Source organism: Thermochaetoides thermophila (genome assembly GCF_000221225.1).
Source record: "Thermochaetoides thermophila DSM 1495 unplaced genomic scaffold scf7180000011806, whole genome shotgun sequence".
Classification (NCBI taxonomy): Eukaryota; Fungi; Ascomycota; class Sordariomycetes; order Sordariales; family Chaetomiaceae; genus Thermochaetoides; species Thermochaetoides thermophila.
Genome location: NW_006383023.1, coordinates 869,628 through 887,171, shown reverse-complemented (window position 1 = coordinate 887,171; position 17,544 = coordinate 869,628). Strand labels below are relative to the sequence as shown.

Below are 17,544 nucleotides of genomic sequence, written 5' to 3'. Positions count from 1 at the left end.
CTTGTGCCATTGGCTTGCACCGTTGAGTTGGTTCCTTTCTTATTTTTCCCGTCTGCCTGGGATCTTCCTTTTTACGAATTTCCTCCTACATCTTGTCCTACGCGACCTACATGCTACAGAAGTTGTTCTGAGGTCTCTACTCCGGCTCCGGGATCATTGGCATCGGATTTGGATGGTTCGGCGACAGCAGTACCACGAATCCCTGATGCTCTGGGCGGCTCAACCATGACGGCCACTGCTCCTGTGACAACGACATGGCAGGCGCCGTCAGGCTGTGCGACTGACGCGATCTACCAGGTCTGGTCAGGAGCCGAGTCCAGTTACATCCAGGGCCCTCTTTACACTCGCGGCTCTCACTGCTTCCCGAGCGGCTATGAACCCTCACCTACCCAGTACTACTCGCCGGCCTGGTGTCCGACCGGCTACACAGCCGCCTGCTCGAGTCTCTCCCCCGTGAGCTTGGGACTGGAGACAGAAACGGCAGTAATATGTTGTCCAACGTATGTTGCCTCACCTAATGTGCCACTCGGTATTAATGATGTGTGCACTGTGGGCTAAGACATGTTTTTTTCGAGTTAGTCAACTCCCTTACGAGTGTCCAACGCCAACTCCTGTTGTGGGAGTTCTGCAGAAACAGCAACCGCATTTAGGTTGCACCACGACATGGGGTGCTTCAGTTGCTGTGTTCATGGCAACAGTCGTCAAGTATGGTAAAATTAGCAGCACTACAGACGTTGCCGAGCTCGGGGGAGGAATCACTGCTTATGGCATTCAGGTTCGCTTCAAAGAAGGCGATCCGACGTTACCTTTACAATTTGCCAACCTTGTGAGTGTTTATATCATCGATTGTTCTTTGCAAGTCAGACTAACGGCTCAAGTTAGAGCACAGCATCAACTTCAAGCTTTACCACTTTAGCTACCCCAACTCACCAGGGCCATACTCAGATCAATGATTCATCGTCTTCGTCAACCGAAACTGTTAGTAAACAGGCCGTGATCGGGATCGCCGTTGGCGCTGCTGTGGGAGCTCTTCTGTTGGCAGCCTTGACTGCTTTAGCCATCATCTTGTACCGGCGCAACAGGAGGGTCAATCTTGAGTCTTCATCGTATGAGTCGTTTCGCCCTCCAGTTCCTCCCAAGAAGCCAATGACTCCATCTATGCCGATTGGTGGCACGCATGGACCGCCATACGAACTCCACGAAGACACTTCTCCCCGCGCTTCTCCCACGATCTACCAACACCACAAGCACATGTCTATGGCGTCCATGGCAAGCATGCTTGCCAATGCTAGCAAGTCTCGCCAACCTGCGCCTGTTGAGCTCGAGGCTGAAGTGCCGAAAGATCGCATCCCAGTATCCCCTGTCTCGCCTGTGTCTCCTCTCACTCCAGCAGGAGACCAGGAATATCCAGAGCCTTCTTCTTCAGCGCACGACAAAGAAAGGTACTCGCCAGCCCCAGGATCGTCTTCACACGAGAATACCTTCTCTTCTACATCACAAACACAACAAGGCAAAGACAAAAATAGGGATTCCTCCACATTGTCACCAATACAACAAGAGAAGCAACCTGCTCTTGCCCCTCCCCGTCCCCCATCAACTTATCGACATTTGTCAACCTATCATCCCATGTCGCCTATCGGGCCATCACCCAGCCCAATATCAGCTCAGGCCCTGACGGGCAGGACGTCTCCAGAAGCCTCGTTACGGTCGCCTGCGTCCGTGAGTAGCTTGTGGCTGGAGCGGACAGGGCGGGTGGATGCTATGCCGTCTTCTCCTTGGATATGATAAAGGAATTTATTTCTCAACTGCAGGTTTGCGGCACGGCATCTGATCTTATTGAGGGCAGCGAGGATGCCTTAAGCAGGGTTCTCGCTTCGGCCCGCGCACGACTCGTAAAACTTCTTATCTCTGAATGCTGGACGGTGAGGGCATGACTTGAGAACAAAAACTATTGAGGCATTGCGCTGTAGTTCTCTATATCTGACTTCTTGGTGAGGTTTGAACCCGACAGGCTAGTCTTGATACCCTCATTCGGAGACTTAAGATGGGGTAATTACCCCCTAAGATTGTATTATTGCGCACGAGTATCACGACTACATATGGGCATATTAACTGACTAGTCCTTTTATATATATATATATATCTGATAACAACCTGTTGTATATAGAGCAAAGCATCATGGCAATCTCCTGGAGAACTGTTTGTTCCGCTCTTAGTTCATTGTGCTTGGCCTTAACTACCTCATTGGATAGAACATGTCTGGCTGCCTTAACGATTTTTACTGATCTAACATTCTGTTTACCCAGGAAAGAATTGATCAGGATGTCATTTATTGCGGGATGCCAGATATGAAAACTTTCAGTGAAAGTGAGGTTTGTGAATGTTGGTGATGCAAGCAAACTGTGATATGTTCACCCCAGATGTGGCTAAAAATGCCCCACATCAACCCTTCAGTCCCCCGCCAGCCTTGCGCTCTAGACCCACACTGGCCTGGTATGCCAAGACTCTGTCTGGCCCCTCCACTCGGCCCCAAAATTTCAGAGCCGGCTACAAACAACGAAAGTCGACATCAATTTCAGTCAGTCGGTTGGCAAGGAACAAGGAAAGGAAAAGTGACGAATTTGTGTCGTCTTATGCTTAGCGACTAATGTCCCTGCTCAATCTTGCCAAACAAGCCCTTCCAGGGACACATTACCCTCGTTGAAGCACCTTCGGAAGTCATTCATCATCACAGCCTTGCCTTGACGACGACAGAACAAGCCAAGCCTACTCCGCAAACAAACTACCCCTTTGGACACAAGCAAAAACTCTGTTGAAATATAACACAACATGTCGGCTGCATCATCACAACACGTCCTTCTCTCCCCCGCAGAGCTCGCCTACCTGCACGCGTCGCTCTCCTTGACGCCGCCAATACGCCCGGACGGCCGGTCGCCGACACAGTTTCGTCCGCTCATCGCCGAGACTGGCATCCTGCCTGGTGCGAACGGCAGCGCGCGCGTGTGTTTTGCTGACGGCACCGAGGCGATTGTGGGGGTCAAGGCTGAGGTTGAGAAGACGGTCTCGCGCAGCAAGGAGGATGAGGAGGTTGGGTTGCTGGTTGCGAGCGCGGGCGACATGGATGTCGATGATGAAGAAGGGTATGCCAAGGTTGGTGCGGATAACAGGACTGGCGAGGCATCTTGGGTTGAAATAACTGTTGAAATTCCCGGAGTTAGAGATGACGACTCGGGGATGGTGTTTTTGGCGCAATTATTAGGGGAGGCGTTGCTGGCAGATGGCGAATTTGTGAAGAAGTTATGGATTAATCGGCGGTACCATTGGAAGTTGTATATTGATGTAAGTCTGTTAATGATGTCTTGGAGTACGGAAGAAACGTTTAACTGACCTGCTCACAGATCCTGCTCATCTCACCACCGCTTTCGTACCCCCTACCCCTACTATCCCTTACAACTCACCTTGCGCTCCTCTCGACCCGTCTACCGCGTTTGAAGTCCGAAGGTGATGAAGACCCGTATTTTGACGACGACTGGGCTGTCGCTCCCTATCTCTTCCCTCGCTCATCATCAGCATCAAAATCTTCCAAATCCTCGCCGACACAACCCACTACTCGTCCTCCTATCACTCTCCTAGTCATGGCTGTCGGCAACAACATACTCTTTGATCCTTCCAAGGAAGAACTAGCCGTCGCCGATGTGGCGCTTGCTGTCTCAGTCACCGCGACCGATGTCGATCCGGACGAGAGCGACGCGCAAAAAGAAACAGCCACGGCCACGGCAGGGCCAGACAGCGCCGACGCCGCGAAGCGCGGCAGGAAACTGCGCCTTCTGTCTATCCGCACGATTGACCCGCCGTCAAGGCTGACCCCGCCGGGTGTGCCTAACTCAACAAATCCAGCAGCTATCTATGGGACGACGAGTAGTAGCGGCACGAATGGAAATGGACAACCGCAGCAAAAAGTTGAGAGCGGGAAGATCTCAGAGCCGATTGAGCCAATTGAGGGCGTTTGGAGGGCTCCGAGAGGAGGTGCGAAGAGACTGGTGCTTGGAGCCTTGGTGCAGAAAGTGCTGGAGAAAGGAGGCGTTGTAGACGAGGTACTAGACGCCCTGGAGGGTGTCGAGCTGACATAAAGCGGTGTATGGGGGTTTGGTTGTCGATATGGTGCTTGTGGAAAGAGATGGGAATTGGTCTCTTTGTGTTGTATTTGTCATGGCATGACTGGCTTTGTTCTATGGCCCCCTTTTCTTCCTAACCTGTCTGCGCCCTGACCCTTCCTTAACAAAACTTCCAAGCCCCTGTCCCATCACAGTGGTATTTTACACTGTTGTAGATGTACATATCCATCTGTCACTATAGAGGGAGACAGACGGGAAAGTAATCAAAAGATACCCAACCACTTCCCCTTGATCTGCTTGACGACTTCCTGCCGCTCCTCCTCGGTCAGCGGCCTTACCTCCGGGTCTTTTCTCCTCTTTGTTTCCTCCTCTTCTTGCAGCCGCTGCTGCTCCTTCTCCTCTGCTGCCTTCCTCTTCTCCTCTTCGATCTCCTCATCTGTCTTGATGCGCGCCATCGGCTGGTTGAACAGGCCAACCTCCTCAGGAAGGCCGTGCGCCTTGCGGTACGCGCGCCGCTTGGCCACATCCTCGACATAGCGTTTGCGCTTCTCAGCGATCTGTGCCGACTTATGTGCCTCGTGCAGCCGCAGTACCTCGACCACCATGTACAAGGAGGTGAGCGGGCGGGCAAGGAAGTCCGAAGTTGAGGGCAGCATGTCGGCGAAGGGTGAATTCTTTTGGAAGTCGAGGACGAGGGTCCAAATGGTGAGGACTGTGAGGGTTCCCTGCATAGCAGTTAGAATGTTATTCCAATACAAAATGAAGGCCACGTAAATTTTAGACATACAAGAGTGATGCTGACATGGATCCAGCGGCTATGGATGAACTTGTATGCTTTGGACCCCGGCGGTGGCGGCAGCCCCGGGTAGTGCTTCTCTTCCTGGGCCTTCTTCTCCTCAGCACTAAGGTCGCCGCCATAGACACGAGGGGCATTTTTCCTCGGTAACGCTGATGGATGTGAAGGAGGTGTGAAGCGCTCTGGCTTTGCGAGCAGGCGTTGACCTTGGGCATTGGTCGCAGGCTTGCTGTTGCTACTAGATAGCCGGATGATAACGGGAGTCAAGGGAGTTAACTGCGATGTCCAAGTGGTTGGCACCCTAACGAAAATCTGGCGCCGCCATATTGAGCCTGTTTGTGGGAGCAGGAACCGCGGGATTGTCGCCGTCGCGGAGGACATGGCTGAAGGGAAAGGGCTGTTTTATATCACTCGGGTCTGGCGGAACGGGCAATTGAGGGCTGGGAAGCTCTTGGATGTCCTCCTATTTCTGTTTTTTTTTCTTTTTCAGATTAAGACGATACAGCGTCAATTCGAGAGACGGGAGAGCTTATGGTCGCCGAGTGACATGACTAACGCCGAGCTTGATTGTCAACTTCCCTTGCCATACTTCTCAGCAAAATGGAGCATAGCGCGCTTGGCCAGTGCTGTCGCTGACTTGGTGGGGTCATCCGCCCAGCCCACCGCAGCCGCGCATGGAAGGCTGAAGTTTTGATCTGTCAGCTCCTCGCCTTATGTGGCTGGAGGATGAGGTGGTGCAGTGAGGCTTGACAGAGCCAGCCAGGCGGTCAAGAATACGGGAATCCTGGAACGGAGAGACCGGATCGCGGAGAGACCCTGCCGGACGATCCCGAGTTTGCCCGCCGTGAATGACTAACTGGCCGCCTGTTATTGGTCAATGCTTCTACATAGCGGGTCCAAACCCCAAGCCCACAGTGGCTCCTTTGGGGAAGACAAGGGCTTGGCGCGGCGTCATGCTGGAGTGAAATTGCTGGATGGAAGTGGATGCCAAAAATTTCCGGCCAATGCCTGCGGGCGCAAATCGCAGAGCGGGCTGAGCGGAGGGCAGCGGCCAACAAACATCTGCGCGACGTGGTCCCGAATTTTTTCTCGACTCTTCTTCCTTCTCCCTTCTCTTCCATAAACACTCGGCCACGATTTCCTAGCCGTTTTTGTTATCTCTCCGCCAATCCGCCTTCCTCAACACACCTTTCTCTTTCTTAATAACCTATAACCGTCAAGATGGGCTTCAGCCAGGGTGAGTACTGCCACCCTTAGCGAGTGTGCGCTCGACCTCCGTCCGGACTGCTGCGCGACCCTGCCGCAGCCGCCTAGCCAATTGGTCTTGCATGTGCCCTCAATATACATTGGCAGTCCTGGCAGGCGACAACCGTCGAGCTTGGAACGTTCAGACATAGTTCGGTGTCTGTTACCTGCCAAAGATCCCGCGCCCCTCGTCGTTGCACAAGCACGTGCGTCATTTTCACCCTTAGGACGCAGAGATGGATGGCGTACGGTAAGGCACATAGCATGGCTCGGCAGGCCGCAGAACGGATCGAGAGGTATCGAACGCTAGACGGGACGCATCAAGAACTTATCTGTTCCGGTGCAGAATAAATTGCTGACGGCGCAATAACACAGGCGACGCTAAGAAGGGTGCCAACCTCTTCAAGACCCGCTGCGCTCAGTGCCACACCGTTGAGGCTGGCGGCGGCAACAAGACTGGCCCTGCTCTTCATGGCCTCTTCGGCCGCAAGAGCGGTGCTGTTGAGGGCTACGCCTACACCGATGCCAACAAGCAAAAGGGTGTCGTTTGGGATGAGAACTCCTTGGTGCGTCTAACCCCCAAGTTATCCTGATATCCAGTCATACAAAGTGAGCTTTAGCTGATTCCCTGCAGTTCGAGTACCTTGAGAACCCCAAGAAGTACATTCCTGGCACCAAGATGGCCTTCGGTGGTCTGAAGAAGGAGAAGGACAGGAACGACCTTATCACGTACGTTGCCCCGATGGTCGGTCGATCTCTGACGATGCACGTGCTGACCTCTCCACAGCTACCTCAAGGAGGCTACTGCTTAAACTGCGGCGTAATTCGGAGTTTGGGTGTCTGTTGTATTATTACTAATAGAAAATGGCCCCGGGGTAGGGCGGAGTTCCTTGATGCGTCCTGTTCACCACCCTACCATTGTTTTGCATTAGACGGGGAAGCCGAATGTTGTAAAGGGCTTCAAGCACATCACGCATACCACGACAAACACCTGTACTACTGTACCATAGACGCGGATTTCACTAGACGAGATGAGAGGACGTGCCTGGCGACCTATGAAATGATTCCCGACTCCTTTTGAGATTAAAGCTACGCTTCCTAGTGCCTGGGGTATGTTGTCTTCCTAACCGGTCTATATGCGAGAGAAAAAGGCCCAAATATGACCGTCTCTAAAACCCGCTATGCATGTACTTTTCCGGATCCTTGACACTCGGCTTGACCTCGTTAAGCGCCTTCTCCCAGTCCTCCATTGTAATGACCGGCTCGATCTCTTCCTCCTCTGCAACGCTGCCGCCCTCCTTGCGCTTCTGCTGTCTCTGCGTATACACTCTCTCCAAGCAGGCCTGAGCCGCCGCCTGCATTAAGTTACCTAGATCAGCGCCGGAGAAGCCAGTGCAGCGCAGATCCAAGGCCACCTTCTCCAGGTCGGCATCCGTGGTCCCTTGGTGCTGTTGCTCAGCGGCAGCATCGGTCATATCCACATCCTCTCCGTTTGTGCCCTCCCTCTTTTTGGGTGCCTTGACCGTATTGCGGTACAAGGTCTTCAGAATCTTCACCCTGTCCTCGGCTGATGGGAGGCCAACATAGATCGACGTGCCCAACCGACCAGGGCGACGAATAGCCTCGTCGATCATGTCTGGCCTGTTTGTCGCGCCAATGACGTAGATACCGCTACGATCACCCACACCATCTAGCTCCGTAAGCAGCGTGTTAACCACGCGTGCGCTCGCATCCGAGAGCGAGTCATCACGCCGCGGCACCAGCGCATCCATCTCATCGAAGAAGAGGATACACGGGGCAGAAGACTTGGCGCGCGAGAAGAGTTGGCGCACAGCCCGCTCCGACTCGCCCACGTACTTGTTGAGAAGCTCGGGGCCTTTGATGGAAATAAAGTTGGCCTTAGACTCGTTGGCGACCGCCTTGGCTACGAGGGTTTTGCCGCAGCCGGGGGGGCCCCACAGGAGGATACCCGCTGCCGGCTTAATGCCGACGCGGGTGAAGAGTTCTGGATTTTTGATGGGGCCGATGATTGACATCTCGAGCTTCTTGCGCACATCCTCCAGCGCGCCGACGTGCGACCAGGTCGTGTCGGGGATTGTGCTGAAGCCCTCGCGCTTGGAGGCCGGCTGAACCAGGGAGACAGCCTTGCGGAACTGCTCCATGGTAATCTTGGTCGAGGGCCATGAGACCTCTTCGTCGCGGTGAGCCTCGAGCAGGAGCCAGTCGCGCTGGGGCTGAGAAACATTGGCCAAGTGGTCGGCTGGGTGCTTAGCACGCGCTTGGGCAAGAAGCGAGTCGATGTTGGCTTGGAAGGATTCCGAGACTGCAGCTTTGACTACATACTGCAGATCGCTGCCGACATAGCCCGGAGTCATCTTCGCCAGCTCCTTGAAGTTGATGTCGTCGGCGAGCGACAGATCGCGAGTAAGGGAACGCAAAATCTGCTCACGAGCACGTTCGCTCGGCATGCCCATGTCAATCTCGACGCTAAAGCGGCGACGGATAGCCGGGTCTAGGAATTCCGGACGGTTGGTGGCAGCGAGGACAACCACGTTCTTCCCCAGTGGCGTGTTCTGCCGGATGCGGTCCATGCCATTCATGATCTCGGCGACGATACGACTCTCCATGCCCTTGTTGGCGCTCTCGCGACGGCCGGCAATGGCGTCGATCTCGTCCAGGAAGATCAGGCAAGGGGCGAGTCTGATGGCTTCGTCGAACACATCGCGGATGTTCTTCTCCGACTCGCCTGACGTCCCACCGATAACGCTCGGGGCTGACACTGGAATGAAGGCCACGCCGATGCTGCCCGCAATCGCGTGTGCCAGAGTCGTCTTGCCGCAGCCCGAAGGACCATGCAGCAACACGCCATTGTCGTAGCGGTAGCCCATCTTCTCGCAAGCCTCTCCACCGCGTAACGGGAACCACACCTCCTTCAGCAGCCGTTGCAGCGTGTCATCCACACCAGCAATGTCCAAGATGGACACCTTAGTCGGTGGCGTCCGGTCGATCTCCTTCGGCGCCGCCTTGCGCTTCTTCGGCCGCGGCTCGCCGTTGGGCTGTCTGTCGGTGCTGCTGGCAGGAAGGACTGGCCCTGTAGAAGTGGTGGGGGTATCAGCAGCCATGTTTTCTGCCACAGCTGGAGTGGCAGGAGCAGGTGTCGCAATCGAGCCGGTGTCGGTGCCCTTCTCCCCGTCGGCCGCCTTGGCCCCCGGTGATGAAGCAAACCCCCACGATTTCGCAATCTGGCGGTTCAGCAGATTAGCGTCGCGCTGTGCCTGCGCAGCTTTCTGGCGCTCGCGCTCGCGCTCCTGAGCCTCGATCAGGTCGTCTGAGTCGGTTTCTTCTTCGGCTTTGGCCTGTTCCTTGCGGACGGCCAGCACCCGCTCGATGGAGTCCTCCAGCATGCGCTTCTTCTGGCGCGCGAGGCTTGAGTTCGAGCGCTTGATCGTGTCGTAGACATAGTCAACAGTCAGGCGCGGGCGTTTTCCGTTTTCGTCTGTCCCCTGTTGCTCGAGGTTGAGCACGATGTTGTACACATCGCGGTCGAGTCCCAGCCGGAGTGTGGGACGCCGCGACATGACTATGGGAGAGTGGGGGAAGCAAGGAAAAATAAAGAGGGAAAAATGAAACTGGGTATACGCCCTATTAGCTCCTCAGGGTATCATGGAGCTTACATCAAAACGGCATTGCATGGAGTGAAATTGTAGCTCACATTCCACGCTTAATGCATCTCTTCATTGTTGATTTGCTCCGGATGGGAAGAAAAAAACTGCTTGTGAAATCGACAGGGTGCCACAAAGGCAGACAGTGCGCGACCAGCAATATTCAACTCAACACTGTAATCGGCACTGTGTAGCTCCATTAACACTAGTACTGGGCCCTGATACAATTTTGAACAAAAATAAACAACTTCCAGGCGCATTATCTCATCATCTCGATTCCCGAACAACAGGAGTTTGTCGAAATGTCTTAGATCAATTGCCATATTGTTTATACGTATTCTGATACGTAGTAATACACTAGATACTCTAGCCAAATGCATGTCCACTTCCATCGTATATGCAGTCGTCCGCCCCAATGCCAAATGCCCGCCCAATGACATGTCTCCCATCGCCGCCGCCTCTAGCATTTTTATACATGTTATCCAAATGTCTCATACATGAAGAGTACATGCTAGACAGGGGATATATCAATACAATCCCTGAGGTATGTGTCTCTTTTTTTTTTTTTTGTTGAAAACAAGAGAGTTAAAATCGTAGGATAACATAGCGTGGGCCGTAAATAGAATGGTACAAAACAAGCCTGTCGGACTCATGGTTCCTCCATAGCTTTGATTCGTTTCTTGAGAAACTCGAATGAAGAGAAGAAAATGGCGTTGACAGCGCACGAGCGGCCCATAGACACGCCCAAACCGCGGTACATGTTTCTCTGGAAGAACCGGATCTTAACCGGTTCGACCTTTTGGCCCTTGGAGTACATGAGTGAGTTGCGCTGGTAGATGCTCTTGGCCGAGTCCACAGGGTCTGTTTGACGTTAGTCGAGCTGCTACTATACCGTACAAAAAGGACAGGGGAACAGCATACAGATCAAGGCCCAAGAGACGATACCACACAATCCACCAGCAACAAGAACTGCTAAGGGATTGGAGTGGGTGCCATCGCCGCCAAATGTGGTCAGCAGCTGTTTGCTGCTTTCGTACGTCATAAAGTATGTGGCTGTTCCGAGAGTGTCCCGCACTGAACAACAGTCAACATAAGAACCTGAAATTTGCTGCAGAAGAAAAGCCTTACTCAAATGCAAGCTAAACCCGGTATACAGGCCGCCAAATCCGCGGTGTTTGATAATGTTACCGAGAGTCTGGAAAGTGCCCTTGTTCTGATAGCTGGCCGCGATCGCATGGCTCTCAGGCCGGGGGCAATTCTTCTTGTCTGCCATCAACACTGAGACCTGGGCGCTCAGCTTGGTGAGTTCAAAAGGACCTGAAGAGGATCATGTTAGTCTAGTAAATGCCAAATCAACCGCAAATCAAGTAACTTACAAGCAATGACGGTAATACACGACCCGGCCGTCGCGCCAGCCGCACCAAACGTGGCGACAGACCAAAAGTTGGGATATGACCCTTGCGAGCTAACATGGCCTAACACATCAACGCCAAAGTTGCGCTCGACCCATTCGCAATAAGCAAGCTTCGCCCGTTGGTAAATCGAGAACGAAACAGTCCGCACAAGCGTGATGCTCGCCATTGGTGCCGTGACTCCTAGATCACGAACAGACAACTATGTCAGCCGATCCCTTCCCAGACTCTCGTAGAACAAAGACGATCAACACACGGTCTGCCAAGCTTGGACAAGTCATGTCAAGCCCATACCTCTAAAGAACCCCCTGAGATGCTCCCTCTGATAAGTATGCCGCACGCAGTCGAGGAATCCTGCGTATCGGTAGGTCTGCATACGCGTTTTAACACTGTCAAGGGGGAAGGTGGTCAGCGTTGAGAGCACGCTAGACGCCGACGCAGCGACCTCGATGCGGTACTGTTTTACCAGTCGCTGGAAGCTCGTTAGTCCATTGCCCGTAGAAGCAGTGCCAACTGCCGCGGAAGGGATGGCCGGTGTAGTGGTCGCGGTGCTACTGCTAGCCTTCAAGGCAGCTGCAGCCGCCGCAGCCGTTGCCAACCGCGGGTCGGGACATAGGTCTTCATCAGGCAGGCCGTTGCGCTGATTCAGGTTGCCGGGCCTCTGTTGCTGCTGAGCCGTTTGTGAAGAATACGGTGTGGGCATCGCGGAAAGTAAGTGTGTGTGCTGCAGGCAGTGGACTGGGGCATTTTGTAGCAACGGACCCCTGCTCCTGCTGTCGTTGCTGTCAGGAGTTGGGAGACTGGCGTAGGGGTGGCGGCGAGGGCTGTCGTTTGTGTTGTTCGTCGACGTGGTAGCAGTTGTGGCAGTTGAAGAAGTGGCAGTTGGAAACTCAGCAGCAGTCATTTCATATGCGACCGTCCCGACTCTTATAGACCCTCAAGACACGGTCCTTCACTGACGCGATCGTTTCAGTTGTGGCTTGGCTTTTCTGCTTTTCGTGTTTTCGTCTCAAGTGTTGTTGCATCTCAGGGCCGGCAAGTATACAACCTCCGACGTCCGCCTCCCACTCAAGCAGCCGTCAGCTCCCCCAGACGGTGACCCGGCAATCGGACAGGAGCCGAGACCCCAATCTTCAGCAACACCGCGGCAAGGGAGCCCTATTTAGCAGTGATGAGGATGCGTATGCTCCTTAAACTGCCAGTCACATGCACGGAGCCGAGCGCTTCTCTTATGATGATGACGTCCTTCGGCTCAGGCTGGCGCTCGTCTGCTGCGGGAAGCACAGGTTACTGAGGAGGGAGGGTCGGAGATCGAGGAAGAGCGCAGAGGCTGTCGAGTAAATTGCCCTTTCAGTCGAGACTTAGGCCCTAGCCGAAAGCTATTAGAGAGCTAAAGGAGGTCGAGTATCGACGTCAATTGGCTAGCTCACGGCGGGGAAGTCGCGTCGAGTGGTTCGTGCGACAGCGCAGCGCAGAGGAGGATACTCGGGGGATGCGCGACAAGTGGCAAATGGGTTGTGGTCGGCAAGGCAAAGGTCGTTGAAAGTAGATTTGGCAGTGCTTGGAGGGGTGCGAGTGCAGCTCAATTGCGGGGTTGCAGCTGCAGCACGAAGATGCTTGTCACGACGGGATGGAGTGCTTGGGCGGTGGTGGTTTTGGTCAAAAGCTCTTGCCGGGGCAGCGATCTGCTTGGACGCCGAACAGATGCCGCAGTGGGAGGATCTCCACCACAGTCACAGGACGCAGCGGTCCACGCTCGGCCCTGACGACTCAGCGCCCGAAATCGAGCTGCGGGGCCGACCTCGGCGTCGGGAGGGCAGTGCTGGGCCTGGACAGCGGCAAGAGTCGCGGCTCACAGGCTACAGGAGCACTAAGTTGGGCAGAGATTCAAATGTGAAAGATCGAACAATCGAGAACTCAGCGTCACTGCAAATCTTTTTTGCATCCCAGCTTCCCAATGATAACGGATCGTACCGTGGCAATGTACTGGGGAGCTGCCACCACCAACGTCATTGCTGCAGCATCGCCTGCCCAATCGAGGCACCCCTGCAGCTCCCGCTCGTTTACCGATCAAAAGCTGCGTCTCGTTTGTTGCATTTACCCTCCATGTCACAGCCGCCAAAAGCCCCGCCGTAGGTCGAGTTTCATTGATTAATCTGTATATGTGGCATATGTAGTACATGGTCAGATTTCTGTGTCGAATCTGGCTTATAAGTATCCAAACCGCTGCCTTTGCCCGACTTGCCCCCTAATATGTGCTGATGATATCAGGATGCAGTCTCCCGGGTGGGCACACTCATGACTTTTTCCTGCGCCAGACCAACGAAGATCATGAATGCTCCACTCGGAGGGCTGCATCGCTCTGTCGGTTCCAACGCCAGCTCCGACTCGACTCGTTCATTCAATACCCGTCGGCTTTCAACAACCGGTACTTGGGACCAAAGAGATCCATTGGATGGTGATCGGAAAAGTGAGGTAGGATGTTTTGAACCCCTCTGAGTTCCTTCAGTGCCATCTTCCATTCCAACTCCTCTTGCACCAATCAAAAACCATCATACCGGTAGCCATGTTCTCGTGAAGTAATTTGTTATCGCCCACATTTTGCTGACTGCGCACCCTCTCGGCACCGGCCGGCACGCTCCCGGGGGTGCGGAAGCAACCTTAAAAAGACACGATGCGGGAGGTGTGTGTGGGGCAAGCAATCGGCACCGGGGCTGGACATGAGCACACTACGCGCAGGAGGCTCTCACAGAGCCCAGAGAGACAAAACCTCACTGGCGCTGCTTGTCATCTCAGACACAGATGCATCGTGTCATTGAGCATGGCAATGGTTCGCTCATAGTGCTCGTACTCCGTCCCACTGATGACATCGTCCCTTTCCCCCCGAGTCACATCAGCTCTCAATTCAAGCTCCCTCGCCCCAGCAGAAATTTAGCCGAACTTACCTTCCCTTCGCTCCCTTCATCTTCTCCTCCTGTTTAGCTTTCATCTCCTGCTGCTTGAGCACCGACTTCCATGTGGGCGTCCGCGTGGGGCTAAACCGCTCCCAATGCACGCGACACAGGTTCTTGAGGATTCGGTGCTCAATCCCGCGCTGCTGCGCTGCGGCGTTGAAAAACCAAATAGTACGCCGAATGCGCTCTGGCTCAAACTTGCCGTTGGGATCACGAAATCCTGCGCGCAACTGCTGTGTCAACGACCATCGCGACGGTTGCGAAAACTGCACCGCCCGAAGCCCGGCGCGTAAGAGCTTTCGGTAGGCATGAATGAGCTCAAGCTTGTCTGGCATTGCTGTTGTGAGATTGGGGGATAGCGTCAAGGTGTGAACGATGGCGATGGCTGTGCGATCTGAGTTGGCCCTGCCGATGGGAGGGGCAGAAAAAGTGGGTGAGTGGGTGCACGGACCACATGGGTCCAACGGCATCAAGATCGCAAGTTTGTTTATTGTACTCCTCAGCCCCCGAACAAGTTGCATTGAAGCCATATGTGCTGGGCTTGATGAGCTTTAAAGAAAGCAGATGCTTGCCCCAGATCTCTGGCTGAAGATCCTAAAAAGCCCTCTTGTCCTATTATGGCCGCTTAGGCAGAGATTTACAGCACTCTTCAGGGGCAAGAGATCTCACTAAGTATATATAATTCCTAGGTATTCAGAACCTGTTTATCGTAGGATATCATTCATTTTTATTCATCTCATTCTTCTTCTTGCCCAAGTCTCGTATATCGCCTGCCGGTCCTCGAAGCGTTCGAGCTTCCACGGCTGATCACCCTGGCAACCAGACCTTTGAAGACGCTTCTCCTACCACCACCAGAATGACTAGCTGAATACTTGCTGTCGTCATTGCCATGACTAAGGCCGATGCCGTCTGAGGAGCCAGGACGCAAAAGAGCGTCGGATTCGCCAGAGCTTTGGGTGCGATTTTCGTCTCCAAAGAGGGCGTCCATCTCCTCGAGACGGACACCGCGGGTCTCGGGGTAAAGGAAATAGACAACAACCAGACTGACGATGCAAGAAAAGGCGTGGATCAAATACAGCCTCCATGTGATCCAGTCCTGCAAAATTGGCGTCATCTGGCCCACAAGCCAATTACATGCCCAGTTGGTTGCTGTCGATAGGCTAGCACCCTTGGAACGTATCTTCAGGGGCAGGATTTCAGGGGGGTAGAGCCAAGGGACCGGGCCCCATGAGTAACCGAATGCGGCATTATAGATTACGACAAGAAGGACAACGATTTTTGGTGTCGACGAGATGTTGAGGTGCATGAAGTACGAGATGAGTACTAAGGCTATGGCCATAGCGACGGCTCCGGATAGCAAAATCGGCCGCCGCCCCCATCGGTCTACTATGTACCATGGCGGGATTGTCGACAGGAAGTAAGTGATGCCGTTGATACCTGTCATGAGGATAGCGTCATGACCACGCCAACCAGCTTGCTCAAATACAAGCGGGGCGTAATAGGAGATAACATTGATCCCGTTGAACTGGGCGAGCGCCTGAGCTGACATGGCGATAAAAACACGCTTCCCATAGCGTCTGAACATGTCGCGATATGTTCGTTCGCCTTCCTGCCTTTGAAGGAGGACGTCGAGCTTGATCTCACGAAACTCATCTCGCGCACGAGGGTTGTGGATATCTCCTCCACCGTATAGGTTGGCAATCACCACCATACCCTCCTCGTCATGGTCGTTATCCAAAAGCCATCTGTCGCAATGTTAGACTCAACGTTAACTTCCTCGATCTGATACTCAACAGCGTACCTGGGGGATTCTACGATGATCAGGCTGCCTGCAGCGAGTAGGGCACCCATGATGCATTGCATGAACAAAGGTAACCGCCACGACAAGTTGCCCTTGATAAACCAGCAGAAGTAGTCCACCCAAACCGAAGTTGTGTACCCAATGATGTTCCCAGAAAACTCGATGCATGCGAGATGACCACGGTTATGAGGTGGCGAGATCTCCGACTGGTAAACTGGAACGATTGTTGACAGCATGCCAACACCAACACCAGCAAGGACTCGGCCAATCATCATCATACCCATGGAGTGGGCAAATGTCTGCAAAACACCTCCAACAAAAAATATGCATGACCCGTACAGAATGGTCTTTCGGCGTCCAATGATATCACCGATTCTCCCAACCAGGAGAGAGGATATGAGAGCACCAATTTCGAGGATGGCAACCATGGTTGCGATTTCGGCTGATGTGGGATCATGGAAGTACTCCTTGAAGTACTCCCCTCTGCGCACTGGTCAGTAACCATACCTGTAGGCACAACAGGAACAGACTAACGTAATAATTCCCGACATAACACCCTGGTCATATCCAAAGAGGAAGACCCCTAACGAAACAAAAATAGAGGTGAAATATCTGTGATCAACATCAGCATGTTGAAGGAAACAAGGATCAACGGGCTTGACCAACAGCAAAGGCTTGCCTGTCAAGCCATGAATTCCCTTAGAGCGCCCCATCATGAAAGCAGCGAGCAGACGCTCAGCCCAGGGCACCTCGCGATGCGCAACGGTAGGTATCCGGATCCTATCTTTGCGAAGACTGGCGCGGTCTTGCGACGAGGACCGACTACCTGAAGATGGCGATGATGACCTCGAACGGGCTCGATTATGCTGGCGCTTCAGCACACCAACCAGGATCTGGTCGCTGAGAGCTCCCTGTTCTTCTAGGTGTTTGCGCACTGGATCGTCGTCATCGGCGTGCTGGTCTCCAATGTCACCGGTGTCTGTCCAGCTTCCAAGAGAGCTAAGATCGTCGTCGTCAGGTTGTTGCTGGTGGTAGCTGTATTGGTACTGCTGTTGCTGGCTGTACTGCCGGGAGTATTCGCCCTGGAGGGGAATTGTCCGCAGCGGGATATTGGAGGGAAGACGACGGGGATCCTGTGAGGTGGAAATCTTGGGAAATATAGGGCTGATTTGCAGCAGCCCTCGACCGCGTGAGAAAGTGCAGGTTCAAAGTGTCCACGTGGGACCCGGGAAGGAGGGTGTTTGTGGCGGGGTTCCGGGGCTGTTGGATGGTTATGACCGGATCTGCGGCAGAGAGGGTCATCGGTCGGGAAGAGGCAAATGCCAGAAGAACTGTGAGAAAGGTCGGTGTCCGGGCCTGAGACTCCGTGGCAAAGAAAAGAGCGAAAGGATGGAGTTCTTCCAAGAATCAAAAGTTGGTTTGAACAGGTCCGGAAGGTCCGGCAGCCGTTGCTTCCGACAGACACGGCGGCGCCAAGCCCGCGAAAAAGCCCAAACGGTCAAGATCCCTGCGCCCCTCCACAATGTTGCCAAGATGAGCGCCGTTTCTCTCCACTTCCC

General features: G+C 53.8%; 7 protein-coding genes across 7 annotated transcripts; 3 read left to right on the top strand and 4 right to left on the bottom strand.

Annotated features, from left to right (window-relative positions):
- Positions 1-225: 225 nt before the first annotated feature.
- CTHT_0002880 (uncharacterized protein) lies at positions 226-1,785 on the top strand (the record flags this gene model as incomplete). The annotated part of the gene is made up of 3 exons (XM_006690772.1): positions 226-500; positions 580-826; positions 934-1,785. The coding sequence occupies 3 exons, from the start codon at positions 226-228 to the stop codon at positions 1,783-1,785; spliced, it is 1,374 nt and encodes a 457-aa protein (XP_006690835.1).
- A 1,044-nt stretch (positions 1,786-2,829) lies between these two features.
- CTHT_0002870 (uncharacterized protein) lies at positions 2,830-4,130 on the top strand (the record flags this gene model as incomplete). The annotated part of the gene is made up of 2 exons (XM_006690771.1): positions 2,830-3,339; positions 3,399-4,130. 2 exons carry the CDS (start codon positions 2,830-2,832, stop codon positions 4,128-4,130), a joined length of 1,242 nt encoding a protein of 413 aa, XP_006690834.1.
- Positions 4,131-4,378: 248 nt separating this feature from the next.
- Positions 4,379-5,292, bottom strand: CTHT_0002860 (uncharacterized protein; the record flags this gene model as incomplete). Its single annotated transcript, XM_006690770.1, has 2 exons — positions 4,379-4,840; positions 4,903-5,292. 2 exons carry the CDS (start codon positions 5,290-5,292, stop codon positions 4,379-4,381), a joined length of 852 nt encoding a protein of 283 aa, XP_006690833.1.
- An 840-nt stretch (positions 5,293-6,132) lies between these two features.
- CTHT_0002850 (uncharacterized protein) lies at positions 6,133-6,968 on the top strand (the record flags this gene model as incomplete). The annotated part of the gene is made up of 4 exons (XM_006690769.1): positions 6,133-6,148; positions 6,532-6,722; positions 6,791-6,885; positions 6,944-6,968. The coding sequence occupies 4 exons, from the start codon at positions 6,133-6,135 to the stop codon at positions 6,966-6,968; spliced, it is 327 nt and encodes a 108-aa protein (XP_006690832.1).
- A 357-nt stretch (positions 6,969-7,325) lies between these two features.
- Positions 7,326-9,734, bottom strand: CTHT_0002840 (uncharacterized protein; the record flags this gene model as incomplete). Its single annotated transcript, XM_006690768.1, has 1 exon — positions 7,326-9,734. The coding sequence occupies one exon, from the start codon at positions 9,732-9,734 to the stop codon at positions 7,326-7,328; it is 2,409 nt and encodes an 802-aa protein (XP_006690831.1).
- Positions 9,735-10,467: 733 nt separating this feature from the next.
- Positions 10,468-11,933, bottom strand: CTHT_0002830 (uncharacterized protein; the record flags this gene model as incomplete). The annotated part of the gene is made up of 5 exons (XM_006690767.1): positions 10,468-10,679; positions 10,740-10,892; positions 10,947-11,135; positions 11,195-11,413; positions 11,525-11,933. 5 exons carry the CDS (start codon positions 11,931-11,933, stop codon positions 10,468-10,470), a joined length of 1,182 nt encoding a protein of 393 aa, XP_006690830.1.
- A 2,084-nt stretch (positions 11,934-14,017) lies between these two features.
- CTHT_0002820 (uncharacterized protein) lies at positions 14,018-17,287 on the bottom strand (the record flags this gene model as incomplete). Its single annotated transcript, XM_006690766.1, has 7 exons — positions 14,018-14,105; positions 14,176-14,521; positions 15,010-15,929; positions 15,986-16,468; positions 16,520-16,597; positions 16,652-17,118; positions 17,264-17,287. 7 exons carry the CDS (start codon positions 17,285-17,287, stop codon positions 14,018-14,020), a joined length of 2,406 nt encoding a protein of 801 aa, XP_006690829.1.
- Positions 17,288-17,544: the final 257 nt, after the last annotated feature.